General features: G+C 40.5%; 1 protein-coding gene across 2 annotated transcripts; it reads right to left on the reverse strand.

Moving 5' to 3' along the window:
- Positions 1-126: 126 nt before the first annotated feature.
- Positions 127-26,829, reverse strand: slc37a2 (solute carrier family 37 member 2). Of its 2 annotated transcripts, none has more exons than XM_084073499.1 (18): positions 26,230-26,829; positions 22,149-22,230; positions 20,901-20,991; positions 18,746-18,824; positions 17,708-17,843; positions 14,645-14,721; positions 12,918-13,084; positions 12,350-12,387; positions 10,797-10,946; positions 9,781-9,871; positions 9,607-9,669; positions 9,266-9,351; positions 8,127-8,175; positions 6,509-6,582; positions 4,086-4,164; positions 2,033-2,130; positions 1,379-1,443; positions 127-392 (listed from the first exon to the last, which is right to left on the reverse strand). In XM_084073499.1, the coding sequence occupies exons 1-18, from the start codon at positions 26,286-26,288 to the stop codon at positions 377-379; spliced, it is 1,500 nt and encodes a 499-aa protein (XP_083929625.1). In that variant the 5' UTR covers positions 26,289-26,829; the 3' UTR covers positions 127-376. The 2 variants fall into 2 exon arrangements, with proteins under 2 accessions (XP_083929625.1, XP_083929626.1); XM_084073500.1 differs by having other exon boundaries at positions 1,368-1,443.
- Between the last annotated feature and the right edge of the window lie 486 nt (positions 26,830-27,315).

Below are 27,315 nucleotides of genomic sequence, written 5' to 3' on the forward strand. Positions count from 1 at the left end.
GACAGACAGACAGACAGACAGACAGACAGACACACAGACAGATACTCTTGTAGTGTCTGTAGCTACAGACAGTCACTATGGTGACCGAGACCCGTTTGATGAAAGAGAGACACGTTTGGTAAAACATACTATGTGTGCATTTAATGATAAAATCCATTTTCAGATGTACACAATAGTTAAGAGTCAAGTCAGTGTACAGGTGTGCATTGGTAAGTCATACAAAAAAGTTATTTAAAATAACAAACAAGTACAGAAATATTATATTTCTCTCTGATATGTAGTAGTACCACAGTTCAAATCAAACATGTAGCTCCTTGTATCTGCTGGTGATGACGGCCGTATTGCTGTGGTTCCCTCCACCATGGAATAAGTAGTTTCAGATTTCTTTGAACCTGCAACACATTGACAATGAGCATGATGACACATTACTATAAGATACTGGTACTATTTCTCTACGTACAGAATGGGGTCATAGGTTAACCCATTGAGACCTGAAGCCGATTCTACATGTCTCCTAAATCTCAGTATTCTGAAAAACGTATGTTTCTATATCAGTGGTGCTCAATCTTGTTCATGTCAAGGACCCCCAAAAGGATATGTATTTGGCCGCGGACCCCCATCAAAATATTTTGTTCCAGGGACCCCCCAGAAGCAAAGATTTGAGTTAAAAATGTTCGCTTTAAAAGTATATCTTATATCTTATCTTATATTCAAAGATTTGCACAATTTTTCATGATTTTTCAAAAATAGCAGATCTACAAGCTCATAGCGCGGCACTCGGTGCCGCGCTATGAGCTTGTATATCTGCTATTTTTGAATAGCCCAAAGTGTAAAATAATGCTTTTTAGCTCAAATCTAAAAATGACACAGTTCCAGGTCTTACACTGTTTTGACCTGAAGAAGACCCAGACATTGAGATGGTCAGGAGGCATACTGGTCCCTGAAAAGACTGCTTAGTAATGCTTATCTGCATGACTCCAAAATGAGTATAATGAATAAAAATCACAGGCTTTTTTATAATGATGTGCATTAAATGGAGCCTGCAACCCTTATTGCAATTCTTAAGTACAGTATGTATAAATACTGTAATTACTATGCACATTTCAATATAGTACTGCTGCATCATGCATTAGTTTAACAATTGAACTTTAACCGTTTTTGTGTCACCTTCTACGGCTCATTTAAATGTTTATACTGTTCCACGACTCAATGTGAAATACTCTGGTTACCACTTGCAAGGTAACTTAAGAAAGAACTGAAGTTATAACGAACTTCAATGAATTAGATCAAACGTAACCTGAATTAACTGAATTGAATGTGAAATTGCATGGACATTGTGGGGGTTATAAACAATCGTAAGTCCTCACCCTGCACTCACCCTGGTAGTCGTGAGGAGCGTCTACACCATCCCTGCACTTCCTTGTAAACCAGCCTGGATAAAAACTGAAGGAGAAACAATCTGTCAGACTTCAAACCACAATCAAAGCTCTCTCCTAAGGCTTGCTTTACACTTAGTTGCAGGGGTGTCATGCAGTGTCTCCCGCCGAAAATAGGCAATATACAAGCTATTGTAGAAATAGTCTGTTACAAGTACAAGTTCGGTATTAAACATGTACTTGAGTAAGTGTCAAAATGTATTTTAAGTATCAAAAGTAAAAGTAGTTATTGTGCAGAAGGTCCAATTTCACAAGTTTGCAAATGTATAAAATGTATAAACATCCTTTGAAAATAGACGATTACAAGCTCACAACGCGCCGAGTTGTGATCTTGTAGATTGGCTATTTTCAAATTGCCAAAGAATATACAGTATATAGGTCTGGAGGTTTTGTAATAATAATCAAAATCTACAAAGTAACTGTAAGTTTTCAAATAATTGCAGTGGAGTTAAAGTAAAAGTATTGAAAATTGGAAATACTACTCCAAAGTAAAGTAAAAAACACCTAATAATTACAGTACAGTACTTGAGTAAATGTACTTAAGTTACTTTCCACCACTGGTGGTATCAGGCTTAAGTGTGTGATATATTACTGACCAGACATGCTAAGACGTCAGCAGAGATGAGCATGTAGAAGACATTGGTCCAGCCGGTAGGAGAGATGACTCCTGCTAACAGAGGGCCGAGTGCAGCTCCTAGGAGACACAGGACACGTTGTTAGTATACATAGTCTACATAGAAGATCATTGTAACGGCTTTCAACCAGAAGGATGGCTTTGAAATTCACAGCCAGTTCAAATGGATAAATCTGTATGCATATTAACAGTGGTGGAAAGTAACTAAGTACATTTACTTAAGTACTGTACTTAAGTAACATTTTGAGGTATTTGTACTTTACTTGAGTATTTCCAATTTCCAATACTTTTACTTCTACTCCACTACATCTCAGAGGCAAATATAGTACTTTTACTCCACTACAATTACTTGAAAACTTTAGGTACTAGTTACTTTTCAGATATAAATTGTTACATTATAAAACATACATTAACCACTTTAGCCCTATTTTAAACCTAGGCTATTTGAAAATAGCAGATCTACAAGCTCACAACGCGTCGCATCGCGACGCGTTGTGAGCTTGTAGATCGGCTATTTTCAAATATTTAGTACTTTTACTTTTGGTACTTTGAGTACATTTGGATGCCAATACTTTTGTACTTTTACTCAAGTAAATTTTTAATTCTGGACTTTTACTTCTAACAGAGTATTTTTATATTGCAGTATTGGTACTTTTACTCAAGTAAAGAATTTGAGTACTTTTTCCACCACTGCATATTAACCCATTAAGACCTGAGGCGATTCTTAAAAATGTCTTCTAAATCCCAACAGTTTTCTGAAAAAAAAACGTATGTTTCTATATCAGTGGTGCTCAAACTTTTTCATGTCAAAATATTTTGTTCCAGGGACCCCCAGAAGGAAAGATTTTAGTTACAAATGTTCGCTTTTAAAAATATATATATATATTCAAAGATTTGCACACATTTTCACGATTTTTCAAAAATAGCAGATCTACAAGCTCGTAGCGCTATGAGCTTGTATATCTGCTATTTTTGAATAGCCAAAGTGTAAAATAATGCTTTTTAGCTCAAATCTAAAAAGTGACACAGATGCGTTCCAGGTCTTAAAGGGTAAAGGTTGTTACACACCGGGGCGATTTTTTCGTGCGAATAATGCAGGTTTTTTTAAAACCTTATAAAGTCAATGGCTCCGTACATGGAGCGAAAAAGCGAAAAAGCGAAGCGAAAAAGCGTCTTTTAATTATTCGGAACGAGTCCGAATTTTGCGTATATTCGCTATTTTCGCCGGTATCGCCCGGTGTGTAAGGACCTTAAGACCTGCAAATTGATCCAAAGGTTATACGTTCTTAATCTAAAGCCTATTTTATGTTTATCATAGTCTATAGAAACAACAATATTTACCCACACCGTCTGTCTGTCTACAGGTATGTCTATTTTGTCCGTTCTCTGGGTTCCTACATTTCCCATGATGCAGTTTGTGGACAAGCATCAGCCCATACGGTCTATGGCTGCCATTACATCGACATCGTCAAGTCAGCAGTTAACTTTTCAGCACAATTCATACAGCGTTTCAGAGACACACTGAAGACTGCTCAGTTTCATGGCCGTGAAATGAACATCAGGCCATAGTATAATGTTGAACATTTTAATAGTTGTTTCTGTTTAACTACAATAGTACTGTTGAACTGACACTGGGCTGTTTTATGGTACTGTACTTTTTTTGTTGATGATTCTACTGTGCTATGAAATGCTTTTCAGTTCATTGTGTACTACTACGTGTAAAGAACAGACAATAACATTTCAACTGAACTGAATATTTTTCCAAACAGTCATATCATCTCTGTCGGGTAGAAACCCATTATGTCCAAAACTGTTACTTTTCAGGATTCAAATTCAAAAATAGCAAAAAGTAGCAGATCTACAAGCTCATAACGTGGCCCGAAGCAACATGTTTTCGAGCTTGCAGATCTGCTACTTTTCATGCTTTTGTGTGACGCTGTAGTATGATCGAGGTTTCTGCCCAGACAGTGACGATATCATAATTTCAACTTGTACCAGCGGTGTACCATACATACCTATTGATCCTGTACCGTCTATAATGGCTGTTACAGTAGACAACGCTCTGGAATTCCCTCTCAGACACTCATGTGTTCCCTGTGGAAAGGCAAGCATCTTAATAACAACAAGTAAGACGCGCGAACGCGGGAAGCGAACGCAGCTTGAAAATAACAATAAGAAGAATAGAAAGGAATGAGCAATTGTAGAAGTTATTGCCCCCCCCCCCCTGAAACAAATCATATTTATTTGACTGTATCTGGCTCTGTTTTTCTTAAAAGTGCGAATTAGTCATTTGGAATCCCTTGTTACAGCATAGCTAGCTAGCAAGAAGAAATCTCAAACTGTCCTCAAACTTAGGCGTTTTCAACTTTGCACTGACCTGGAAGAAGCCGGATAGACCAAGTATTGCACAATGGTTCAGAGAACTGTCTTTATGCCTACCTCTAGAAAAAATCACGTATATACTTAAGGACAAACAAGAAATGTTTCAGGAGGTGTGGGGTTGTTTCATTCGTTATATGGAAAACAATAATCTGCCACATTTAATGGAAGAATCTGGAGAGGAGTAGTGCTGATGTCATTGTATTGTATGTTTTTCTTTTGTTTCTTGTTTTTGGTCATTGATTGTTTTGTAAGGTTTATTGTAAATGTCTTTTCTTTTTATTATTGTATTTGTATTGAATGTTGAAATACTTTGTGAAAAAAAGAAAATAAATAAACATATTGTTGAAGAAAAAAAAAAAAAAAAAAGGCGTTTTCAACTTGCCATCCGGTCTGAAATATGCACAAATGACATGGAATTCTTAGATATCCCAATAGATGAACTCGTGTAGATGCTTTTAGATGTGTTTTTTTTACTGTAGCTGCTATATTTCTCTCAGAGGAGTGTAATTAGTCACCCAGGGGCTGGCGGACTTCAGCCACACTGTAGTGACACAGGCAGTGCACACAATACTGCACACAGACAGACAGACAGACACACAACCCGAGCACGGTTTCATAGTAAGCTCCACTTGCGCGGAGGCGCGCCTCCTTCCGCTGCGTTCGCAATAATAACAATGATAATCTAATGACACCGGAGTGTTTGGTATAATCATAGGCTAGATGTCAAATGGAGCATCACGATAGTCCAGGCAGTCACGGCAGTCAGGAGTTAAGAACTGTGTGTACCAATTATTCGACACATACGGGTATTTCGGCGCTTGGCCGAATCCGCCATTACTTTTTCGGGTGAAACAACACAGCTTTCACCATTAGAATTGCACGACGGAACGTACAAGTTGTTACATTTTATGGCAGGGGTCTTCAACGTTTTCAGGCCAAGGACCCCCCTAGCTGAGAGAGAGATGAAGCAGGGACCCCCTCTATATTGTATAAAATTGTGTTTCAGATAAACTTTTGCTGCTCTTTTTTCCCTCTACACCTATAACTCGTTGCCAAAAATAGCCGATCTACAAGCTCACAACGCCTCGCAGCGCGAGGCGTTGTGAGCTTGTAGATCTGCTATTTTTGGCTAAAGTTCTCCTCAGAAAAGAGATGCTAGGGTTCAAGTGGTTAAGGTATAAAAAAATAATCATATCACACAAAGATTTGGCGGACCCCCTGTAGTAACTCTGAGGACCCCCTAGGGGTCCCGGACCCCCTGTTGAAGACCCCTGTTTTATGGGTTTATTTCGTCATAGCGCAAAATATGGCGTAAGTATTGTAGTGCAGGTCATTGCAACAACCACCGATCTTGTGAACATTTTAAACGGGACCGCCAAACATTCTAAACGTTCCGCGATTCAGCCAATAATCATATTCTTTGAGGCAAGTCCGAGTTTTTTTGCCGGGCCAAACAAAGGCATCACGTGACGTTGATCCCCTTCCCCTATTCGCTCATACTAGGACATGACTATGTATGTGTAGGCAGAAGAATAGAACCAATGTAGTTATTATTTAGTCACTAGGTCTAGTTAATACTTTTCATTGATTCATATTTATTATAAAATAAGACCAGGAGACCTGGTTCTGCCAGACCCAGACTTCACATGACGTGTCAGCCTGTGTCTATGCCCATGTATGGACGAAAGGGGGACAGACTTTTATGGCTGGGGCCTAAGGACAAAGGGGGCATGCCCATGTATGGAGAAAACAGGTACAAAGCCTCATGTATGCAACCAACAGACAGAATTAACCACAAAATGGTTCAACTATAGCAATATAGCTGTCACATCGCAGATTCGCGATGCGTTGTCGTGAGCTTGTAAATCAGCTATTTTTGCTACTTCTGCGAGAGACTCTTGTATGGCGAAGAAGGGCATTCACTTATGGAGGTGGTCAAATATGGAAATACAAGGTTTCCGCCCGACAGCCATGATTATGCCAAGCCGACAGTAGTATATACAGTCACATGGAGTGAGTCATGTGAGAGGGAGGAATGCGGGGTTTCAGGTCTCACCAGGTCAGCTGACACGGCGGTGGTAATGAGGGCGTACGGGCCGTTCACCAGGGCTCCACAGATCAACAGCATTGCTATACAGGGAGGAGGAAACAAACGCAACCTGTAAAGGGTTTGTTTTGTTGCTATACACATTAAACTGAAAAACAGCTAGCACACAATAAATGTCCTTTTCACACAGTTTATTTACCTCTCCACAGGCAGAGCAACGGACGGACGCGTTTCAACCTAACAGGTCTTCCTGGTCTTACATTTATTGTGTGTTGGCTGTTTTATGATATTGCTGAGCCGTGCACCTTGAGACTTTTGTTTAATCTGGAGTGCTGCGGGCGTTCTGCTTTGCAGTGCTTTCTCTCAATTGCTATATACGCTGGCTACTGAAACAACCCTGTTTCCTCCTAGGAGCCAGAAAGTTACATCTACTGTATATAACGTCATCTACCTGCTTTAGATTTAACCTGCTAAGATAAGATAAGATAAGATCAGTATTTATTGATCTCTGGGGGTAACTGCAGGTGTCATAGCAGCCACAGCAGTGATAATGTCACACAGGAGAGGTAGAGGTAAGAGTAAGAGCAAGAGAACCAAACAAAGATAAATAAGAATAAATATAAAAATAAAGATATAATGAAGCTGCTGGCCCTAGATAGCTGCAGTGCATCTATGAATGAGTCAACATAATGTATCAATAGATATAAATGTACAGTAAATATAGTAATGAATATACATCTCTTGCCATACATGCATTGCCAGTGAATATATGAATTAATTTATGTACAGTCAATAGTGACTATATGGATGGATATGTGCATGGTCTATTAACAGTCTATGAGTGAATATCAGTACAGTATATCAACAGTTATCCTTGACCCATTAAGACCAGGAACGCATCTGTGTCATTTTATATTTCTTTGGCTATTCAAAAATAGCAGATATACGAGCTCATAGTGCGGCACCGAGTGCCGAGCTTGTAGATCTGCTATTTTAGAAAAATCATGAAACTTTGTGCAAATATTTGAATATATACAGTATATATTTTAAAGGCACAAAATATTTTGAGATGGGGGTAAATATCCTCTCTGTCGGGTGGAAAACCTCATGGGCCCTATCTTGCCGCTTTACCCCTTCCTTATTCCTAATAAACTTAGTAGCCAAATTTTACTATTTTGAAAAACATTTAAAAATAGTTCAACTAGCCGTTCTACATGTTGTGAGCTTGTAGATCGTCTATTTGAAATATTTAAAAAAGTTTTTCAAATTAGTAAAAAATGGCAAATACGTTTAGGGATAAGGGGTAAGGCAAGATAGGGCCCCATATGTCCAAAACTGTTACTTTTCATGATTCAAATTCAAAAATAGCAAAAGTAGCAGATCCGCAAACTCAAAACGTGTGGCTTCGCGCTGCGTTTCGAGCTTGTAGATCTGCTACTTTTGATGCTTTTGTGTCACGCTGTAGTATGGTCAAGTAGGGCGTTACTTTACGAAAAAAAACAAAAAAAGTTAGAATATGGAGATAGGAGGTTTCTGCCCGACAACAACGATATGTTCCTCTGTGGTGACATGATGCCACCAGTGTGACAGCCAGCCACTACCACACACAAAAAACGGACGGTCTTACCGATAGTAGTGCCAAGGCTGGTCTGCCCAATGGAATTGTAGAGGAAAAGCTGCAACGCAAACACAGAAACACATTCAACATCCATCACATCACATGCTATATGTGGCACAGAGTTCACTTATCAGCATCACGCTAAACCCCAGAGCTAAACGCTGAGCCATACTGAACAACTCCTCACACTCTGATGTCAAACACTATAGACTTCACTTCAACACTTCACTGTCAACTCTGACTATTATGAAATGCTTCTATTACGCACTTAACCCATTGAGACCTGAAGCCGGTTCTACATGTCTCCTAAATCTCAACAGTATTCTGAAAAACGTATGTTTCTATATCAGTGGTGCTCAATCTTTTTCATGTCAAGGACCCCCAAAATTATATGTATTTGGCCGTGGACCCCCATCAAAATATTTTGTTCCAGGGACCCCCAGAAGCAAAGATTTGAGTTAAAAATGTTCGCTTTAAAAATATATATATTCAAAGATGTGCACACATTTTCACGATTTAAAAAAAATAGCAGATCTACAAGCTCGTAGCGCGGCACTCGGTGCCGCGCTATGAGCTTGTAGATCTGCTATTTTTGAATAGCCCAAAGTGTAAAATAATGCTTTTTAGCTCAAATCTAAAAATGACACAGTTCCAGGTATTAATGGGTTAAGAAACCTTTTAACTACCTAACCCATTAAGACCTGAGGCCAAGTCTAAAAATGTCTTCTAAAGCCTAACAGTTTTCTGAAAAACTCATGTTGCTATAATATCAGTGGTGCTCAAACTTTTTCATGTCAAGGACCCCCCAAAATTATATGTATTTTGCCCGTGGACCCCCATCTGAATAGCAGATCGACAAGCTCAAGCTCAATAGCAGATCGACAAGCTCACAACACGACGCGTTGCGGCGCGTTGTGAGCTTGTCGAACGGCTATTTTCAGCGAAAGCTTTCCCCACAATAACAGAAAACAGAAAAGACACTACAGTGATATAGAGCCCCGAGGGACTCCGGTTACCCATATGGGGTACCCATATTTAAGTGGTTAACGTTAATAACATGTCTGTGTGACATGGTGTTGGGTGTGTGGATCTGTAAAGTGTACTGTATAGTGTATAGTGGTGTTGGGTGTGTGGAGCTGTATAGTCACCATTGGAGCAGCCAGTGTTAGCATCACAGCACATGTGGTTGCTCTGCCTCCAGTGTGGTCTGACACCAGCCCAGCTACGATGCCTCCTGGAAACACACAGAAACACACGTGTGATGCGATATATAATCATAACTCTACGGTGTGATGTGATGCATTTTGGCCACTTTCAAAGTGTGCTGCAGTTATGTATTGAATACATTCTGCCTTGGTATTAGAGGACAGGCTCTTTCTGTTTGCTTTCGTTTGAAAAGATTGAGATACGGACCTTCCGCATAAACGTCCCATGAATATAGTGATCTCACAGCACAGGCTGCTGGTAATGAGTAATGAGTAAAACTTACCCACAATTCCTCCTACGTCAAATAACGTTGACATGTCCCCGGCCTCCTTTGCATCGAAATGAGCTGAAAACATACATTTGATTCTATTGATTTGGAAAAACAACAGAACAAAACAGAAAAACGCTTATGGTTCAAATGTAAGTGTTTATTTGAGGAGCAAATGGAAGTACTGACCAACATTGGAGATGTAAAGAGGAAGCCAGTACAGGAAGGTGTAGCTGACCAGCTTGGCAAACAATAGACACAGAGAGAACTCCACCACACCCTGGGACAAAACAAGACCACATGCAGCATTGTAATTGTTGTTCTTTGAGAGGATAATAGCTAAGATACCAGATTAAAAGTTTATTTTCATTTGATTTTTTTGTTTCTTTTGCCTATAATGACGTGCCCAAAATAGGGAAACCAGGATAAGGATAAATCCTTTTAAGAGGTTGTTCATGAAAGTCCTTGCGGTCTTGTTTCCAATGAGAACCTGTGAGCAATTAGGGGTTAAGAGTCTTGCTGAGGGACAAATTTCATTTCATCGACACATATGCTGGCCTGGCCTGGAATCGACCCTGGGGCAACCAGGGCCTCTGGCTCCCCAGGCGGGCTCACTAACCACTCAGCTATGGCCGCCCCTTATTACAACCCCACCAGGTTGAAAGTCATTCATTCTACATAATAATACTAGCACATGCATTCCTGCTAGACATGTGAAAAGGGAAGTACAGATTAAGGTCAATGCAAAACGGCACCATTATTATTATTAGGTACACACACATGCAGCTGTTCACTTGTAGCTTTGCACGTGCAGTGGTGGAAAAAGTACTCAGATATTTTACTTAAGTAACGCGACGCGTTGTGAGCTTGTAGATCTGCTATTTTCAAATAGCCTATGTATAAAATAGAGCTAAAGTGGTTAATGTATGTTTTATAATATAGTCATTTATATCTGCAAAGTAACTAGTAACTCAAGTTTTCAAATAATTGTAGTGGAGTAAAAGTGCAATATTTGCCTCCGAGATGTAGTGGAGTAGAAGTAAAAGTATTGCAAATTGGAAATACTCTAGTAAAGTAAAAAGTAACTCAAAATTGTACTTAAGTACGGTACTTAAGTACATGTACTTAGTTACTTTCCACTACTATGCAGGTGTTATGTCTCCCATGTACATGTACATGTTATGTTAACATCAGTTCTCGCTCACGGGTATACTGAGGGCGCCGCAGAAGCTGATGGCCTCACTGTGGTCCTCCACAACCTCCACCGACTCGTTGACGATGGGCGACGCGCTGCTGAAGATCTCCTCGTTGTGTCGCAGCAGAGGTTCCCTCTCTGCGTTCTCCTGAGGCGCCTCCTGAAAACACAACAAAGTGTTCATTTATTTCCCGAAGAAAGGGAGTCTACCGCCGCGCCTCAGACAAACGAGGCAAAGCCGGTGCCTCACACAGGAGCAGGACAACAGTAGCAGTAGAAGAGAACACACTGGAGCAGCTCGGAAAAAAAATAAATGGTGTATTTATATAGCGCCTTTGTCCAAAGCGCATAGATTGTGCATTACATTCACCCATTCACACAGATTGTGCATTACATTCACCCATTCACACAGATTGTGCATTACATTCACCCATTCACATAGATTGTGCATTACATTCACCCATTCACACAGATTGTGCATTACATTCACCCATTCACATAGATTGTGCATTACATCATTAGGAGTTATCTTATGTATTTGTGATGTATCTTGGATGACTATTTTGTTGTTTGTTTTTGTATTTGTAAGTTAAAGCTTAGACTGTGTAAATTTAACGCTGCATCTTGGCCAGTTCCCACTTGAAAAAGAGACTGTGTCTCAATGTGTTTTTACTGGTTAAATAAAGGTTAAATAAAATAAAAATACATTCACCCATTCACATAGATTGTGCATTACATTCACCCATTCACATAGATTGTGCATTACATTCACCCATTCACATAGATTGTGCATTACATTCACCCATTCACACAGATTGTGCATTACATTCACCCATTCACACAGATTGTGCATTACATTCACCCATTCACATAGATTGTGCATTACATTCACCCATTCACACACCGATGGTGGAGGAAACCATGCAAGGCACCAACCTGGGAGCAATTATGGGTTCAGTGACTTGCTCAAAGACACTTCGACACTAACTCTGGGGGAGCCCGGGATTGAACTGGGAACCCTCACAATTCCCATCCGGCCACTCTACCCCTGAGCCACCGCGGCCCACAATTGAAGCCTATTTTTTAAGGTGCTAATACAAATAGTTGTTCATGTATCCCTTTGTAACTCTGAGAGAAGGTACAATTGTAACCAAATGGAGCCGCAATTAGGATTTTTTTGTACACACATGGATTCAACTGAGCTCTCCATGTCCGTCCGTCTCCCCGATTCCTTTTCTTTTCTCTTTCTGAAAAAAATCTTCACTTCTTTACAGATGCAAACTTGTGATGTGTCAATAACGTAATTTATTTTTTTCTGATATGGTATTGATCCCTTCATTGCCCTGAACACAGCGATGCATGGCAGGGTTTGTCAACGGTCCTTTCTGCAAAATAACTCGAGAACGGACAGGATGTGGGAAACTTGGTGGGAATGATCGTTAAGCTGCCGTTGAAGAGGCATGATTAACTTTTGGGTCTTAAAAGTCAAGCACTCAAGGTCACAATCAAGGTCCTATCTATTTCAAGAATGTGAGCATAAATGGTTCTGCGGTTATGACTTACATGGTGCTGAGGAGTGGTGCAGTTCACATCCTCAGGCTCTGTAGAGGAAGAAAAGAGATGGACTCAGTACAGCAATTTTAAAGATTTTCTTTTGACAGAGGACAAAGAGAAAATCACCTCTTCACGCTGACGTTGCCCACTGTTCAAAGACAGCCGTTTGGTTTGTGTGTTACTAAACCTGTTCATATTTTAGCACAACTAACTTGTCAATGTTGGTCTGCAATAAGCTGACCACTGACCTATCAAATTAACACTATTACTGCATTTAAAGGGTCAATTAAAGCTGAATCACATGAAGACTGAAAACCTCTATGGGTTGGATATGATACGAAAATCGCTGGAATAGCGCCTCATTCATACAGGTTATTTATTTTATTTGTGGTAAAAATCGATCTTGTGCCATACAAGAATTGCATTGCTTTATTGCTTCGTAATATTCACGTTCTATGTGGATGTACTCATGACAACAGTTCAAATATATATATTTTTGGGCAAATATATCGAACGAAAACAAAGAAGTAAACTACAGTGAACTGAATGGAAATTAACTGAAAAAAACCTGACTTACTTTCCACCAGGAAGAAGAAGCAGAGGACCCCGGTGGAGGCGATGATGAGTCCAGGGACGATGAAGGACATGCCCCAGGCCGAGGACACGTAGACCCCCGCTATGAGAGAGCCCAAGATGTTCCCAACGGAGGTGTGCGAGTTCCAGATGCCCATGATGAAGCCACGCCTACATGATGACACAGACAGGGGGGGGAACAAAGAAAATATGTGTAATTCTTATGTTTCCTCAGTATTTTTGTCTTTTTCTCCCCCAATTTAGTCGTTATGCTCAGTTGAGCTAAACTAAACTTGTTTATCTGTCTGTCTGTGTAGGTAGGCCTAAAGTAGCCATACAGGTAGGCATACATGTAAGCATATATGTACTAATGCAGGGGTCTTCAACAGGGGGTCCGGGACCCCTAGGGGGTCCTCAGAGTTACTACAGGGGGTCTGCCAAATCTTTGTGTTATGTTTGTTTTGTTTTTTTACCTTAACCACTTGAACCCTAATATCCATTTTCTGAGGAGAACTTGAGCCAAAAATAGCAGATCTAGAGTTATAGGTGTAGAGGGAAAAAAGAGCATCAAAAGTTTATCTCAAACACAATTTTATACTATATAGAGGGGGTCCCTGCTTCATCTCTCTCTCAGCTAGGGGGTCCTTGGCCTGAAAACGTTGAAGACCCCTGCACATGTCACTCTCTCTGTCTGCAAAAGTTTCCACCAGAGAGTGCTATAAACGTCAAAACAAACGTTGGGTGGAAATGCAATACCAGGCCCAAACAAATCAAAGGCCACGAATCACATGTCTCCACCATGCACACACACAGGTTGCCTCGTCTCTGAGGGAAAACCAAGTTCGTCTCATGATTTGCGTTCAATAAAACGGCACGTGTCCGACCCAGTGACCCACACACAAAACAAAACAGTAAGTCTTGAGCCCCGAGATCCTTTGACCACATGAATCCCATAGCGTCCCCTATTCTGGGCATATCATAGTATGGTTTCCACCACTGATAGTAGGTGAACATTCAGCAGAGAGAGGCGACGAACATTTGGCGGAAATAGCAGATGACACATTGTGAGCTTGTAGATCTGCTATAGCCAATTGGCCTAGGAGCAGTATATAGGTTTTATGTGGTTAATGTTCAATCCTTGATCCAGACAACAAGTCCTTAACTACAGTAACATTAGCCTAAAGTCAATAAGTTCACACTGCAATCTGCTTCCACGTTGTCTTATAAAGCAACATTCAGTCTATAAGAGTGTGTGTGTGTATGTGTGTATGTGTGCGTGCGTGCGTGCGTGCGTGCGTGCGTGCGTGCGTGCTAATCTCGCAAACCTCTGGGCCAAACAGTGACAAACTCTGTATGCACACTGCCGGTAGGCCAAAAGAAGTAACTCCACTAATTCTTTGGAATATTGACAGATATTCCAAAACACACAGCTGTCTGTCTCACCCACATATCAAACACAAGCTGTCAGATATATGGCGCTTTATCTTCATGGGCAAGATTTATGAAGTTCTGCAAAATCTGTGTGTGTGTGTGTGTGTGTGTGTGTGTGTGTGTGTGTGTGTGTGTGTGTGTGTGTGTGTGTGTGTGTGTGTGTGTGTGTGTGTGTGTGTGTGTGTGTGTGTGTGTGTGTGTGTGTCAGCTGAAAAAATAGGTAAGTGATACCGCACAGTAAGCAGAACAACTGAACAGAGTCACGTTCCGATGTCACATCGCGGCGGCTTATTCACTCACTTCCCCTTTCCGAACCAGTTTCCAACACAGGCCACTACAGCGGGCCAGCCCGTTGTCTGCATCAGTCCATTCAGAGCCTGAAAGAGAGAGACAGAGAGACAAAGAGACAGAGAGAGAGAGAGAGAGAGAGAGAGAGAGAGAAAGAGAGAGAGAGAGACAGAGAGGATAAGCATGGGTTATGTGTGTAACCGCACTATATGAAACTCTGTCTTCCAACCAGGAGTGCATATATTATCTGTTTGTGTCACCACAATGTGTTAACTCTACAACCAGGGTTCATACAGGTCGTATAAATTCAAATTCACAGTTTCCACCATCTCATAGTGTCCGTAAAGCACCATTTTTATTTGAAAGGTACACCCTTCTTATAGGATGTTGTTTTGTTTTATAAAACGGGTCGGTGAACTCATGCAACCTGACTGGTTGAATAGGTGAGGTATTATAACCATGGCTATGAAGTCTAATGTTGGGCTGCTGAATGTAGGTCAAGATGAAATCCACAACCCCATGTAAGTTGAACTTGAGATCTCCATCTTAGCAAGGCCACCATAACCTCTTCAACCCTGTCCAGCACCTGTGCAAAACCTGCATTATAACCCAGATTAGAACAACCATCATCAAGACTACGTACAGCAGAGAGAGAGAGAGAGAGACAGCGAGAGAGAGAGAGACAGAGAGAGACAGAGAGAGACAGACAGAGAGAGAGGCAGAGAGAGAGAGGGGGGTGTCACTAGGCAGAGTTAGTTTCATTCTCACGCCCAACCTTGAGGTTCTTACATGGAAACCATTCCTCACAACAGAGTCATATGACTGCTGACTCGTGTCATGTGGCTGAGCTTCATTGTTAGCTTTTCACCTGCTGCTTTTAGTCATTTGCATCTCTTCTGATCACCATGGCTTTACAGTTTCACCAGGAAAGGTTCCATGGTCACGTGTTTGGTTTTAATCCCCACTACAGCAAGCAGTGTGACCAGATCAGCTGTTGTTCACCAGTTTAGTTCAGTTCAGTGACTTTATGATCCCAGATGGGAAATTTTAGGCTGGTGTGGCCTGACAATATCACTGCCCGGGGCTATTTTCATTTTTTTCTCGCACTGGCAGATTCGTCTGGTTTTCTAGGCAGGGGAAACTTGTCTTGTAGTTAGGAGCACACGATAAAAACAACAATAAAAGTGATAAAGTGTTAAGTGTTCCATGTGCAAACTAAGTAGCTCCTACTCCTTTGCATAGGGAACAATCTACTCTACTTTTGAGACTTACTTAACTTAAACCGGTTTACTCTAAATCTACAGCCAGAGGGGAGAGTGTCATTGTGGAGGTGGTGATCTATGCCCTGTTTTAGTTTGAGTTTCTTTTAGTCTTTTTTCATGACGGTTTGCATATTTCATTAATGAAAGACAGAGGCCGCACTGCTCGTAGCCACGATGCAAAAGATATTTGAACACAACCGACGTTTCGACCAGATACAGGTCTTCTTCGGGGAATAACACAATAAGAATGATGGTTTGCCTATTTCTGCCATATGTTCACCTATTATATTATTATTATACATGCTCAGAATAGAGACGGTAGGGTTTGTGCGGTTAATCAATCCTCTAGTCTAGGATTACAGGAATATGGAGAGCCCTATGGGTCTAAGCATTGTACTCGTTCTTGTAGGATGGTCTGGCTTATAATGTCAGTGAACCACCAGCTGAGACTAATCTACTGTTGTGCTTGTCCCAAGTTGCTCTGGATAAGATAAGAGTCATTTAAACACCAACAGTGAACGTAAAATGTAACTGTTACTGGAACACATGTTGTTGTCCTTGACCTACATGTGTGTTGCCTCGTTGCACACTGTATGTATATGTATGAACTGAAAGTATAGAATATAAAGGTCAACATCAGGTAGAAAGAAACCTTATATGTTACTTTACAGGAAATGTAAAAAAAAAAGGACCTGTGTTCCAAATGGATGCAATGTAGTTATTATTTAGTCACAAGCTCTCACAGACACACTAAACCACTTTCACTTTCACTTTAATCAGAAATAGCAAAGAATTGCAGTTCTACAAGCTCACAATGCGTTGTGCTACTTTTGTGTGACGCTTGCCTGGAATGCCTTGCATAGGATGAGGAGAGTGTGGAAGTCTGACACGGGAGAAGACCTCAAGAGGTAGGCGGCCGTTTCGTAACTACAGTGGAGTCAGTACAGTACAGGGCGTTCATTTACAAAAAAACACAAAAAGTTAAAATATGGATATAAGAGGTTTCTGCCCCGACACGACAGTGACGATAATTGAAGTCTTGAGTCATGGGTTTGTGTGCGTTTCCCTGTGTGATCCCTTCCCTCTGTGATCCTGTGCAACCAAACATAAAATGACGTGTCTTAGTTCTACTGGATCTCTTCTCCACTAGTACCTCCCTAACATTTTAGTCTAGTTTTTATTTGTTGACAAAATTGTCATCGCAGCTTAGTTTTTATTTAGTTTTTATTTAGTTAATTAATCAACACTGCGCATCACCTACGTAGACAAACTGCGGCACGACAACGGAGCTAACAGCACCGCAGAGCTCAAGACCCTGATGCTAGACAGGAGGGTGTGCAGTGCAGCGATTCAGGAGTCCCGAGTTGGTGTTGGCTATTAGTCCACACTCTCGCATTTTCCCTCAGAGCATTCAGTCTGTGCTCTGAGTGCTCCAATCTATAATTAACTGAAATTGATATTAATGTGATCATGTCCTTTTAATGACCTTTTATCTCCACCAGTCAGCTTGCATATCACACAGCGCACAGACCTGATCACAATGTCCTGGCATTCAATATCTTTGGATCTGTTCTGTATACAATTCTCTCTCTCTCTAGCTTCTCTCAATGAACTTTTGAATAAAGCACACAATAAAACACGTTCTTATAAACATGGGATGTGACTCATTGTTTCATTATGAGTGTTGATTCACGCCACTTCTAGGAAGCTAAAGAAAAGTTATAAATGACTTCTTAAAATGTTCATTTTGCACTGTATGAAAATATTTTACAAGCTTTTTGGGCTGACAGCTCAAAAGATGTGTTGTCTTTACCTGGATGAGGGCGTAATACCAGATGGAGTGAATGTTCAAGTAGAACCCCAGGCCAAACAGACAGGTGAACAGGCCACTCAGCAGCATCCCAGCGCTCAGGTAGTAACGCAGGGGCAGACGCTCGCCAAACATCCCACTGGGAACACACAGATAGATGTGGAAATCAGTTAATCAATACGTAAACAACAGCTGGGATTTCATCCTACACACCACCCTTTGAACTTCAGCCCATATCCCATGACAACATGTAACTCATTATGGTTCATATCCATTCGTTTGTCCTTCGCTTGCGAAGACGACCAAGTGACTCCCCACCCCAGTGTCTTGTGGGAGTGAAGACGTCCGATGAGGCCGATCCTCACACGGAATGACCGGTTACAGTGAGGGCAGGTGATGGCTGGGGGCGGGGCTAGGTGAGAGGGAAGGACTGGCTCTGGTCTTGCCGAGCTGTCGCTTCTGTTGGGCTTCATGGAATGTGGCGCTTCTAAAACTCTGCTACAACGTGCTACTTGACTGCAACGCGCCAGTCGGAGCGGTGTTGTTGTGCATTGTGAATCCAGACCACAGCTTTTGAGAATGGCCTTTAGGGGCGTTCTTATAACGTTTCAGCTGGCCACCGCGTGAGCGCTTGCCATGGTGTAGTTCAACGTACAGCAGCCTTTTTGGTAGGCGTTCATCTGGATGGTGGCCTGCCCAGTTCAGCTGGGAGCACTTGAGCACAGCGTAGATGCTCTCCATCTTAGCCTTGCGGAGGAGCTTTTGTTTGCCGTCACTTTTGGTTATAGTTAGGGGGGGGGGGGGGGGTCATGTTCAATTAATTGCTTATAGCTACGGGTAGACATTGTTAGTTTAGGGTTAGGCTTAAAATTAGTTTGGGCCTCCCTAAAATATTTTGCATTGATTCTGCAAAGCAGTTATTTCTATTTCTATTTATTTATCTCCAGTGCATGGCACCTGACTTGACCTGATGTTTTTGATAATTGCATCAAACATTCATATTCTAATCTGGATGCATTAGCCCACACCTACTGTACACACCTGAAGAACATGCCGATGGCATAAGCGACCAAAAAGGAGTTATCCACGACTCCAAAAAGTGTCTTGTAGTTGTCCTGGTCTGTAGGACAGAAAATTTAAAGATTAAAAGCAGTTCTCTTCTTATGTTTATTATGATAGTTCAGAAATGTTGAACCAACTCAAGTATTATCTAAAAGACTAACAGCTTTGTTTCTGCTTGAATATGTGAAGTGAATAATGATGTATCACATTTGAAAGAGTGAACAAAAAAGGTAATGTCTCATTCAAATGTTATCACAAAAGGTATTAACCCATTTAGGGCGGGAACCCCTATTTGTAACTATACCTTTCAAGACGGAAACCCGTTTTGGGGTTGTTGTTGCTTTGTACAGTAAAGGGGTTAAATAGGTTAATAGGTTAAATAGGTTAGTTTGTGGTGAGGCTGCCGAAAGTGTCTAACCACAGAAGTACAGGAAGCACAGGAAACGGAAGTGCGTGGGGCGGGACATCTGCTTTAGTTTCTACTCATTTTCAGAGCTTCCAAAGTACAGACACGGCACTTTAGAAACGGTAGGGTCATTTACGTCTCTATCAAGCAACTACAGCTGGCAGATTTATCACACTGGGATGCAGACTGCAGCCGAAGTTCAATGGATTGCATTAAGTCAATGGGAGCCAGGTGTACCAGCTTATGAACAAACACAAGTTCTGAACAATTGCGACCTTTTTAATAATAATAAATCCAGGAAAATAAAGACATAGTCTGCTGTCTTGCTTTTCAATGTGCACCCTATATATAGAGTTTTATGAGGTATCTATCTAAAGAGCACAGAGAATGTTTCTCTCCAATGGGCTGTTATCACGAGACTGTCAATCATTAGTCTTGCGTGGCCAGACTGTTGCCTCCCACAATTTTCAAATGTTTCCGGTCATACAGTCTGGGACTCGGAAGCTCTAATCATGATTAGAATATAAACCGGATGTGAAGCCTCCTCCCCACTTCCGCTTCGTCTTTACAGTCGCGCAAATGTATCCTAATATAAATACAAATCATCTAAGCATATATAGCTAGCTGCTTAGCAGAAATGGAAATTCAAGAATAAAATGTAAAGATATTTTTAAATATGTTTTCGTGAACGGAAGTGCCACTTTCCTCTCTCGGATTTCGGGAGGTGTAGTTCCAGACTCTATACAGCATTCAGAGATTGTGGAATAGTTGTCTGGCAACGCGAGACTAGTCAATCATTGACAGCCTGTCAACCAATTCTCGCATTACTGCCGAGCTGGAAGTTATAGCTGCCACTGTTTAGATACCTTGATAAAGTTACATAATAAAAAAACAAGTGATGGGAAAACATTGAGTGATATGTCTTCTTTTATATTCCTGAACTGATTAACTGACAAAGGCTGCAATCATTAAAATAATATTGTTTGTTCACACGCTCGCTTTCATTGACTGCAATGCATTCCATCGAATTTCCGGTTCCAGTTTGCCTCCCATGTGCGTGAATGGTGCATGCCTGACTCCACCTTCTTTTATTAAGTACGTAGCTTTGAGTACAGACTGTTAGGTGGACGCATTTGAAAACTGTAGGAGCCAACAGTCTGTCGGGAGTGGAGAGACTAGACCACTGTTTCCCAAACAGACCAATTTTTATGGGCCGCGAGTACATATCCCCTTTTTTTCATTTCCTACATTAAAAAAAATATATATATATACTGTATATATATATATTATTTCAAAAGATTAAAAAGAAAGAAATCGCAACTTTTCAGTAATTTTTCAAAAGTATTTCATAAATATATATATATATATTTTTTTTAATCTAATAATCCCCCCCCAAAAAAAAATAATAATAAAAAGGTTTAAAAAGTAGTGAAAATAGCACATCCACAAGCTTGCTTGTGAGCTTTTAGATCTGCTATTGTCACTAGTTGGGTCCCAGGCAAACGTAACATTTTTATTTTGAGTCTTGACCTAAAACGTTTGGGAAACACTGGACTACTTCTGGTTGGACACTTTCGTGCCAAAAGTGTCCAACCAGAAGTAGTCCAGTATTTCCCAAACTAGTACATTTCCAGGCCCTATCTCCTCATGAGATAAAAGAGATAAAACTGTAAGCGAAGGTTAAAGCAAACACAGCTGTCGCCAACACCAAGTGGCGGACGTACTCACCAAAGGGTGCCCAGTCACACCAGGTATCATTGTCGGTCACGTTCAAGTCAGCCGGCCTTACGACTGTGGAGCAGTTCCTGTGTAGCTGACTCTGAAGAACAGAGAACACGATACACACACACACAGATGGATGTCAAACAAACACACCTTCAAGTGAAACAACCCAACAAAACATCTTGTATATTCATAGCATACACAGTAAAATCCTCAGTGTTATATATAATATAACTCATGTACTTGATCATTAAATTCAGCGACATCTCAGCAGTTAGATGGTCTTTATCTGGGTGTGGGGTCACATTCTGTCTGGTAAAATGTTGCTTCCGCTTGCCTCTATTTTTAAAAATTAATTAATAAGCTCTGTTCTGTCATTTAGCCCACGAGCCTTTAACAATTTAATTTCCAGAGAGACATCAAGAGATATATAGACCCTCATTTACACACACTTAAACGTGCGTCCAATTTCACCCGCTAGGGTTTTGTTTATAATAACACTGTGACCGGCCGTGAAAGAGTTCAAAACAAGCTGTATCTCATGCCTTGTAGGGCAGTGGTTCTCAACCTGTGGGTCGGGACCCCCAGGGGGGACAGTGAAGTGACAATTTAAGGACTTTTAAGACCTTTTTAATACCTAAAGAAAAGTAAGAAAAGAAAATAGAACATTACTGCATCAAAAGTCATCAACAAACTATACGATATACATACTGGTCAAACATTGGCCAAATTGTCAAAACATTTTTTTTTTTAAATAGACAATTTACAAGCTCACAACGGCTCGCTTTACGAGGTGTTGTGAGCTTGTAGATCGCCTATTTTCACAATATTTATCTGTGGAACCGAAATTGTAATGCCTCAACTCCTACATTCCAAGTGCTTATCAGGGTGGGGGGTGGGGGGGGTCCCCAGTTCAAATATCATTATTTTGGGGGGTCCGGTCTGAAAAGAACCTTTTTCATTTCAAGGACCCCCATTTGTATAAGATTTGTATCTCTGGGAACCCAAACTAGAACATGGTTATTGTTAGACATGATGCTTTGTTCTGATGGTCTGTCTTATGACAGAAATACATAACAGTGAAACTCTGACCACAATAGCCAATTCTTGTGCATTCTCTTTAGGTGTATTTACTTGTACATCTAATAATGGTGTTCCAGCTGACTTTGGTCGAGTGTGTCCCATTTGCAAAGCAAATTCCGATTAAAAAAAAAAAAGCAGATCTACAAGCTCACAGCGCGGCACTCGGCTCACCTTGACGATGCTGATGGGTTTCCGTGAGAGATGGTAAGCAGTGTAGAAGAGGAAGGTCAGGATAAGAGTGAAGCCTCGATACCTAAAACACAAGAGATTACACTTTTATTACAAGCCTTCATAGCCAAATCTAGATTTAATTTAATTCAAAACTGTATTAACACTCTTTTTACTTTACCAACATTCAGTAAGCCAAGAGTTTTATGACGGGTTATAACATCTCATATCGTTGCTGTCGGGCAGAAACCTCTTATCTCCATATTCTAACATTTTATGTTTTTTGGGGGGAGATTAATGCCCTACTTGATCATACCACAGCGTCACACAAAAAGCATCAAAAGCAGCAGATCCACAAGTTCGAAACGCAGCACGAATATTTTGAATTTGAATCCTGAAAATAACATATGGACATATGAGTTTTCCACCCGTCAGAGACGATGTCATATGATTCATGTAATAATACTGTGTCGTTATGAGAATTTACTGGCATTGGGCTCTTGTGCTTAAACCCTGTGTATGTACACAGTAGACCGGAGTGCCCCAAGGATGTATACTTAAGCCTTGCCGAGTCACGAGGCCCATAGGGGCAGGAGCCTATCTCCTGTTTCCTTAGCGTGAGGCAGCTTATAATATTCAAAGATTTGCACACATTTACAAAAGAAATAGCAGAACTACAAGCTCATATGAGCTTGTAGATCTGCTATTTTTGAATAGGCAAAGTATAAAGTGGTTAAAACTATGCTTGATGTATAAGTACACCGCCTGGACATGACGCTAGTGTGTCGCAGGGACTTACCCCCCCCAATCCAACCCTTGATGCTAAGTGCCAAGCAGGGAGACATTAGGTCCCATTATGGAAGTCTTTGGTATGACCCGGCCGGGGGGGAATCGAACCCCGACATCTCACTCTCAGGGCGGACACTCAAACCACAAGGCCACTGGGCTGGTCCAGGGATGTATACTAGGTCCCATCATTTTTTCCCTCCTCTACACTAAAAGGCAAGCTCACAACGTGTTACGCTGTGACTATTTTCCTTGAATGTTTCGACCCAGAATAGGGAAGCCATACATTATTGGTCAACAAGGCCAACACCGAGCTGGGTAAAACCAGCGTGATATGAGAGTGACGACACTAGCGTCGACTCCCATTGTAAGAATGGAATGCGGAAATGCTCGTTCTACCTTCTAGGAAATTCCAATGTTTGGAACTATAGCCTATATTGGCCCGCTTTGCGGCGAGATCAAAGTGTGTGATAACTCTCTCCCTCTATGGCTCTGGGTAAAACAGCCTTCGGTTGTAGCACTCCCTTTAAGAATTGCAATGCACTTTAACATGATCTCACTGGGGCAACTTACACACTTGCTCGCTAATCTTGTTGTCTAAATTGTCATTGTTTTAATTAAGATGTCTTTATTATCATTTTCATACAGTTCTTTGCTTGTTTTCACAATATATAACTTGTTTTATCCTGCCGTTCTTATTTATTTTCAATATTATTAAACTGTTGTATTATGCCTTTTGTAATCTTGGCATCATTGAAAATGATGAGTCAAAATCCCTATAACGTTTTCAGGCCAAGGACCCGCTAGCTGAGAGAGAGATGAAGCAGGGACCCCCTCTATATTGTATAAAATTGTGTTTCAGATTTAACTTTTTTTGTTTACTTGGTCTGCTCTTTTTTCCTGCTACACCAAACACCTCTTTGCCAATAAATAGCCGATCTACAAGCTCACAACGCCTCGCAGCGCGAGGCGTTGTGAGCTTGTAGATCTGCTATTTTTTGGCTAAAGTTCTCCTCGGAAAAGAGATGCTAGGGTTCAAGTGGTTACGGTAAAAAAAATAAAAATCATATCACACAAAGATTTGGCGGACCCCCTGTAGTAACTCTGAGGACCCCCTAGGGGTCCTGGACCCCCTGTTGAAGACCCCTGCCCTATAACACTCGTGGCATAAAGACATAGCAGCTGGATGGCACATTCAAGAGCAACAGCTCAATCCCTATGTTGCATATTCAACATAGCACAGTGTTGGTTCTAGCAAAACATCAATGCGTTCAATAATTCATGTAGTGTACATTAAGGAAGGATCCATGCCTTGGGAATTAAGACCTGATAGGTAAAATCACAAGTTGTAAACAATGTAATAACGCTGTAATAACACATTTTCAGCCATGAGGCCTGTCCTGAGTACTGTATATAGGTGCAAATTACATACGTTTAACAAAGGTGGGTTAGAATAATGTAATTAATATCATATAATCGTATGTTTAAACAGACAGACTGTTAATAGACTATGCACCTGCATATGCATTGTTGATAGACTGGCCTATTATATTCACTGGCGATATCTCAGCATTGTGTACAGCGAAACAATGCATATATATATTCACTGTACATTTATATTATTTTTTAATTTTATTGAACTGTGTGTATGCTCATTCCGGGATAATTATAATCCAGTGCAGGTATCTAGGGCCAGCAGCTTTATTTTGTATTTATTTATTCTTATTTATCTTGATTTGTGTGTCATTCTCACTGTGCTGTGACCAGGGGTCAATAAACGTTTATCTTATATTGGTTTAACCCATTAAGACCTGGAACGCATCTGTGTCACTTTAGATTTCTTTGGCTATCCAAAAATAGCAGATATACAAGCTCATAGCGCGGCACAGTGCCGCGCTATGAGCTTGTAGATCTGCTATTTTTTGAAAAATCTTGATTTTAGAATTTAGAAAACATTTTTAAGAATCGCCTCAGGTCTTAAAGGGTTAAAGGGATATTTCACTTTCAAATGAAATAAATATTAAAAGAATATATACAAAATAAATGAAAAAAAAGTATGTCCTTTCTAATGCTAATCTAATGTATTGTATTTGAAAGTTAAATATCCCTATAATGTAGCCTTTTAACTTTTAACATTATTTTTACAACATTTTGCACATAAAAGAAAATCAGAATTGAAGAGTGCAAATTCTCTCTTTGGACACAAACTCCAAGTCACAAGTCCAGGATGCACACAGTAGTGATTGTCTGGTATTTTTGTAACCTTCAGACCAGGGGGGGGGCTTTGTTTTAAATCAATGCTGTTCATGAAGTGAACACATGTAGAGTGGGCCGAAGACTCGTGGACACTGTTGCCAGCTTTTGCAAGAGAAACAAGCAACTAGGTCTATGTTAACAAGCCCAAAAGAAGCGACTAGCCTAAGCCTACTACATGAGCCCTTTATCGGCTTTTTAAAAAAATTAAATAGCCAATCTACAAGCTCACAACACGTCGCAATCTTGAAGAAAATGTGCAAAATTTGAAGAAAAAAAAATGTAATCATTTTAACAACACAAATCTGGTACGGAGGTCCCTGCCCAGGCTCAAAATATTTTCAGATGGGGGTCCGTGGACACGACAAACACATTCATTTGGGGGTCCTTGAAATGAAAATATTTGAGAAAGACTAGTTTAAACAACATTAGGAAGCAATACCAAAACAATACACTTTAGAAACAAGCCCAAAAACCACCAATATTTACAAGCAACTTTACAGAAAAAAACAGCCCAACGTTGCTTATAATAAGCGGACATGGCAACGCTGCGAGTGGATCAATTTAACAAAACTAGTCTAATCTGTGATAAAAGAAATATCTGCTAACAGGATATTGCCCTTTAATTGACCTACTGTAAGTTTATAAATCGTTTACAGTTGATAAGAGTGATAAGAGTTGATACACAAGCCCGAGCTGTGCATCGGCGTTACGCTCACATCGGTGACCCATCGAGCAGTGTGACTCCAGGCGTTGTTTACAATCGGTTAAAGGCGTCTTGTATTGACTTGACGGGAAATGCAGAGTTGGTTTCAAATCAAAATAGAGACTTCGTGTAAGGATGCATTAATGACACGACTTCACGAAAGCACCTTCTCTCCCAACCAGCAAATCTGTCCAACCCGCCAATACGAGCCGCTCCTGTGGTCGCGGAACTCGATAGGTAGCCGATGGTGGTATAACACACATAGAAACTATACTATTTGGGTGTTTCCAAAACAAAAGTGTTGGGAAGAAAACAATGGGAAGCTGAACGCAAACTTACCGACTATCTCTGGAGAAAGACGTCATAAGCCGCACGCCTGGAGCCAGAGGGGACTTCATGTTTTATTTAAGTGTGTTTGTCCTTCTTAATGTAATAAAAAAAAAAAACTTAAAATCTGGTTTTGGTCATTATTAACGACCAACCAGATGGTAATAACACAGTGGTAAACTAAAAGGCACTTCAACCACTGGTCAAACACTGGTCATACGGTGGTTATTACTAAGCTGGAGCCTAAAATCATATTTCAAATGAATGACTTCCCCCTCCTTCAGTCGAAATTAAAAAATAAATAAAGTTTATTCCACAGATCTGTGTCAGAGTCCAATAATAACGTCCTGGTGGTGTGGGACCAGGCTGCAGTCTGTAAACAGTGCGTTCCAATGGAGAGCCATGCTTTCTTCGAGTCGCTTTTTAAAGCCCGGTTCCTGGTTCAATTCCGCGATCCAAAAGGCTCCTATGACCTATAAATACCCCACGCAATGCATCTCCGTCGTCACGTGGATATATTAGTGTCCATGTATAAATGTAGATTCCACGGTAGATGTTATTATTATTCCACACGGTTTTCCACGTCCCACGTCCGGCCACACAGATACAACAGCGCTCTGACTGATCCAGGCGCACTGAGAGGACACAGCGCCATGTGATTTTCCTCTGTGACGTCACGAGATAGAGGAACAAGTCTGCCCTAACAGCTCATAAAGTAGTAGTGACTAGTGACTAGATCACTACTACTACTACACTACTACTACTACTAATAACAATAATAATAATAAATAGTAACAGGGTTAATGTGTAGCCTACTTTATTTATGTTGCATTTTATTCATCTTAATTTTAGCAGAAGAAAAATCATACTACATACTGTATGCATATATATATATATATATATATATATATATATATATATATATATATATATATATATATATATATATATATATATATATATAATTATTATTATTATGTTTTACGTTATGTAATTGTACAACTATTTATAATTGCAAAATTGTTAGCTTTTTGTATTGTTTTACACTGTCCGACCTTCCCCGGGCTTTTGCTTTATTGCAAACCGAGTCAAAAAGTA

Source organism: Gymnoscopelus microlampas (genome assembly GCF_963454915.1).
Source record: "Gymnoscopelus microlampas genome assembly, chromosome: 12".
NCBI classification, from domain to species: Eukaryota; Metazoa; Chordata; class Actinopteri; order Myctophiformes; family Myctophidae; genus Gymnoscopelus; species Gymnoscopelus microlampas.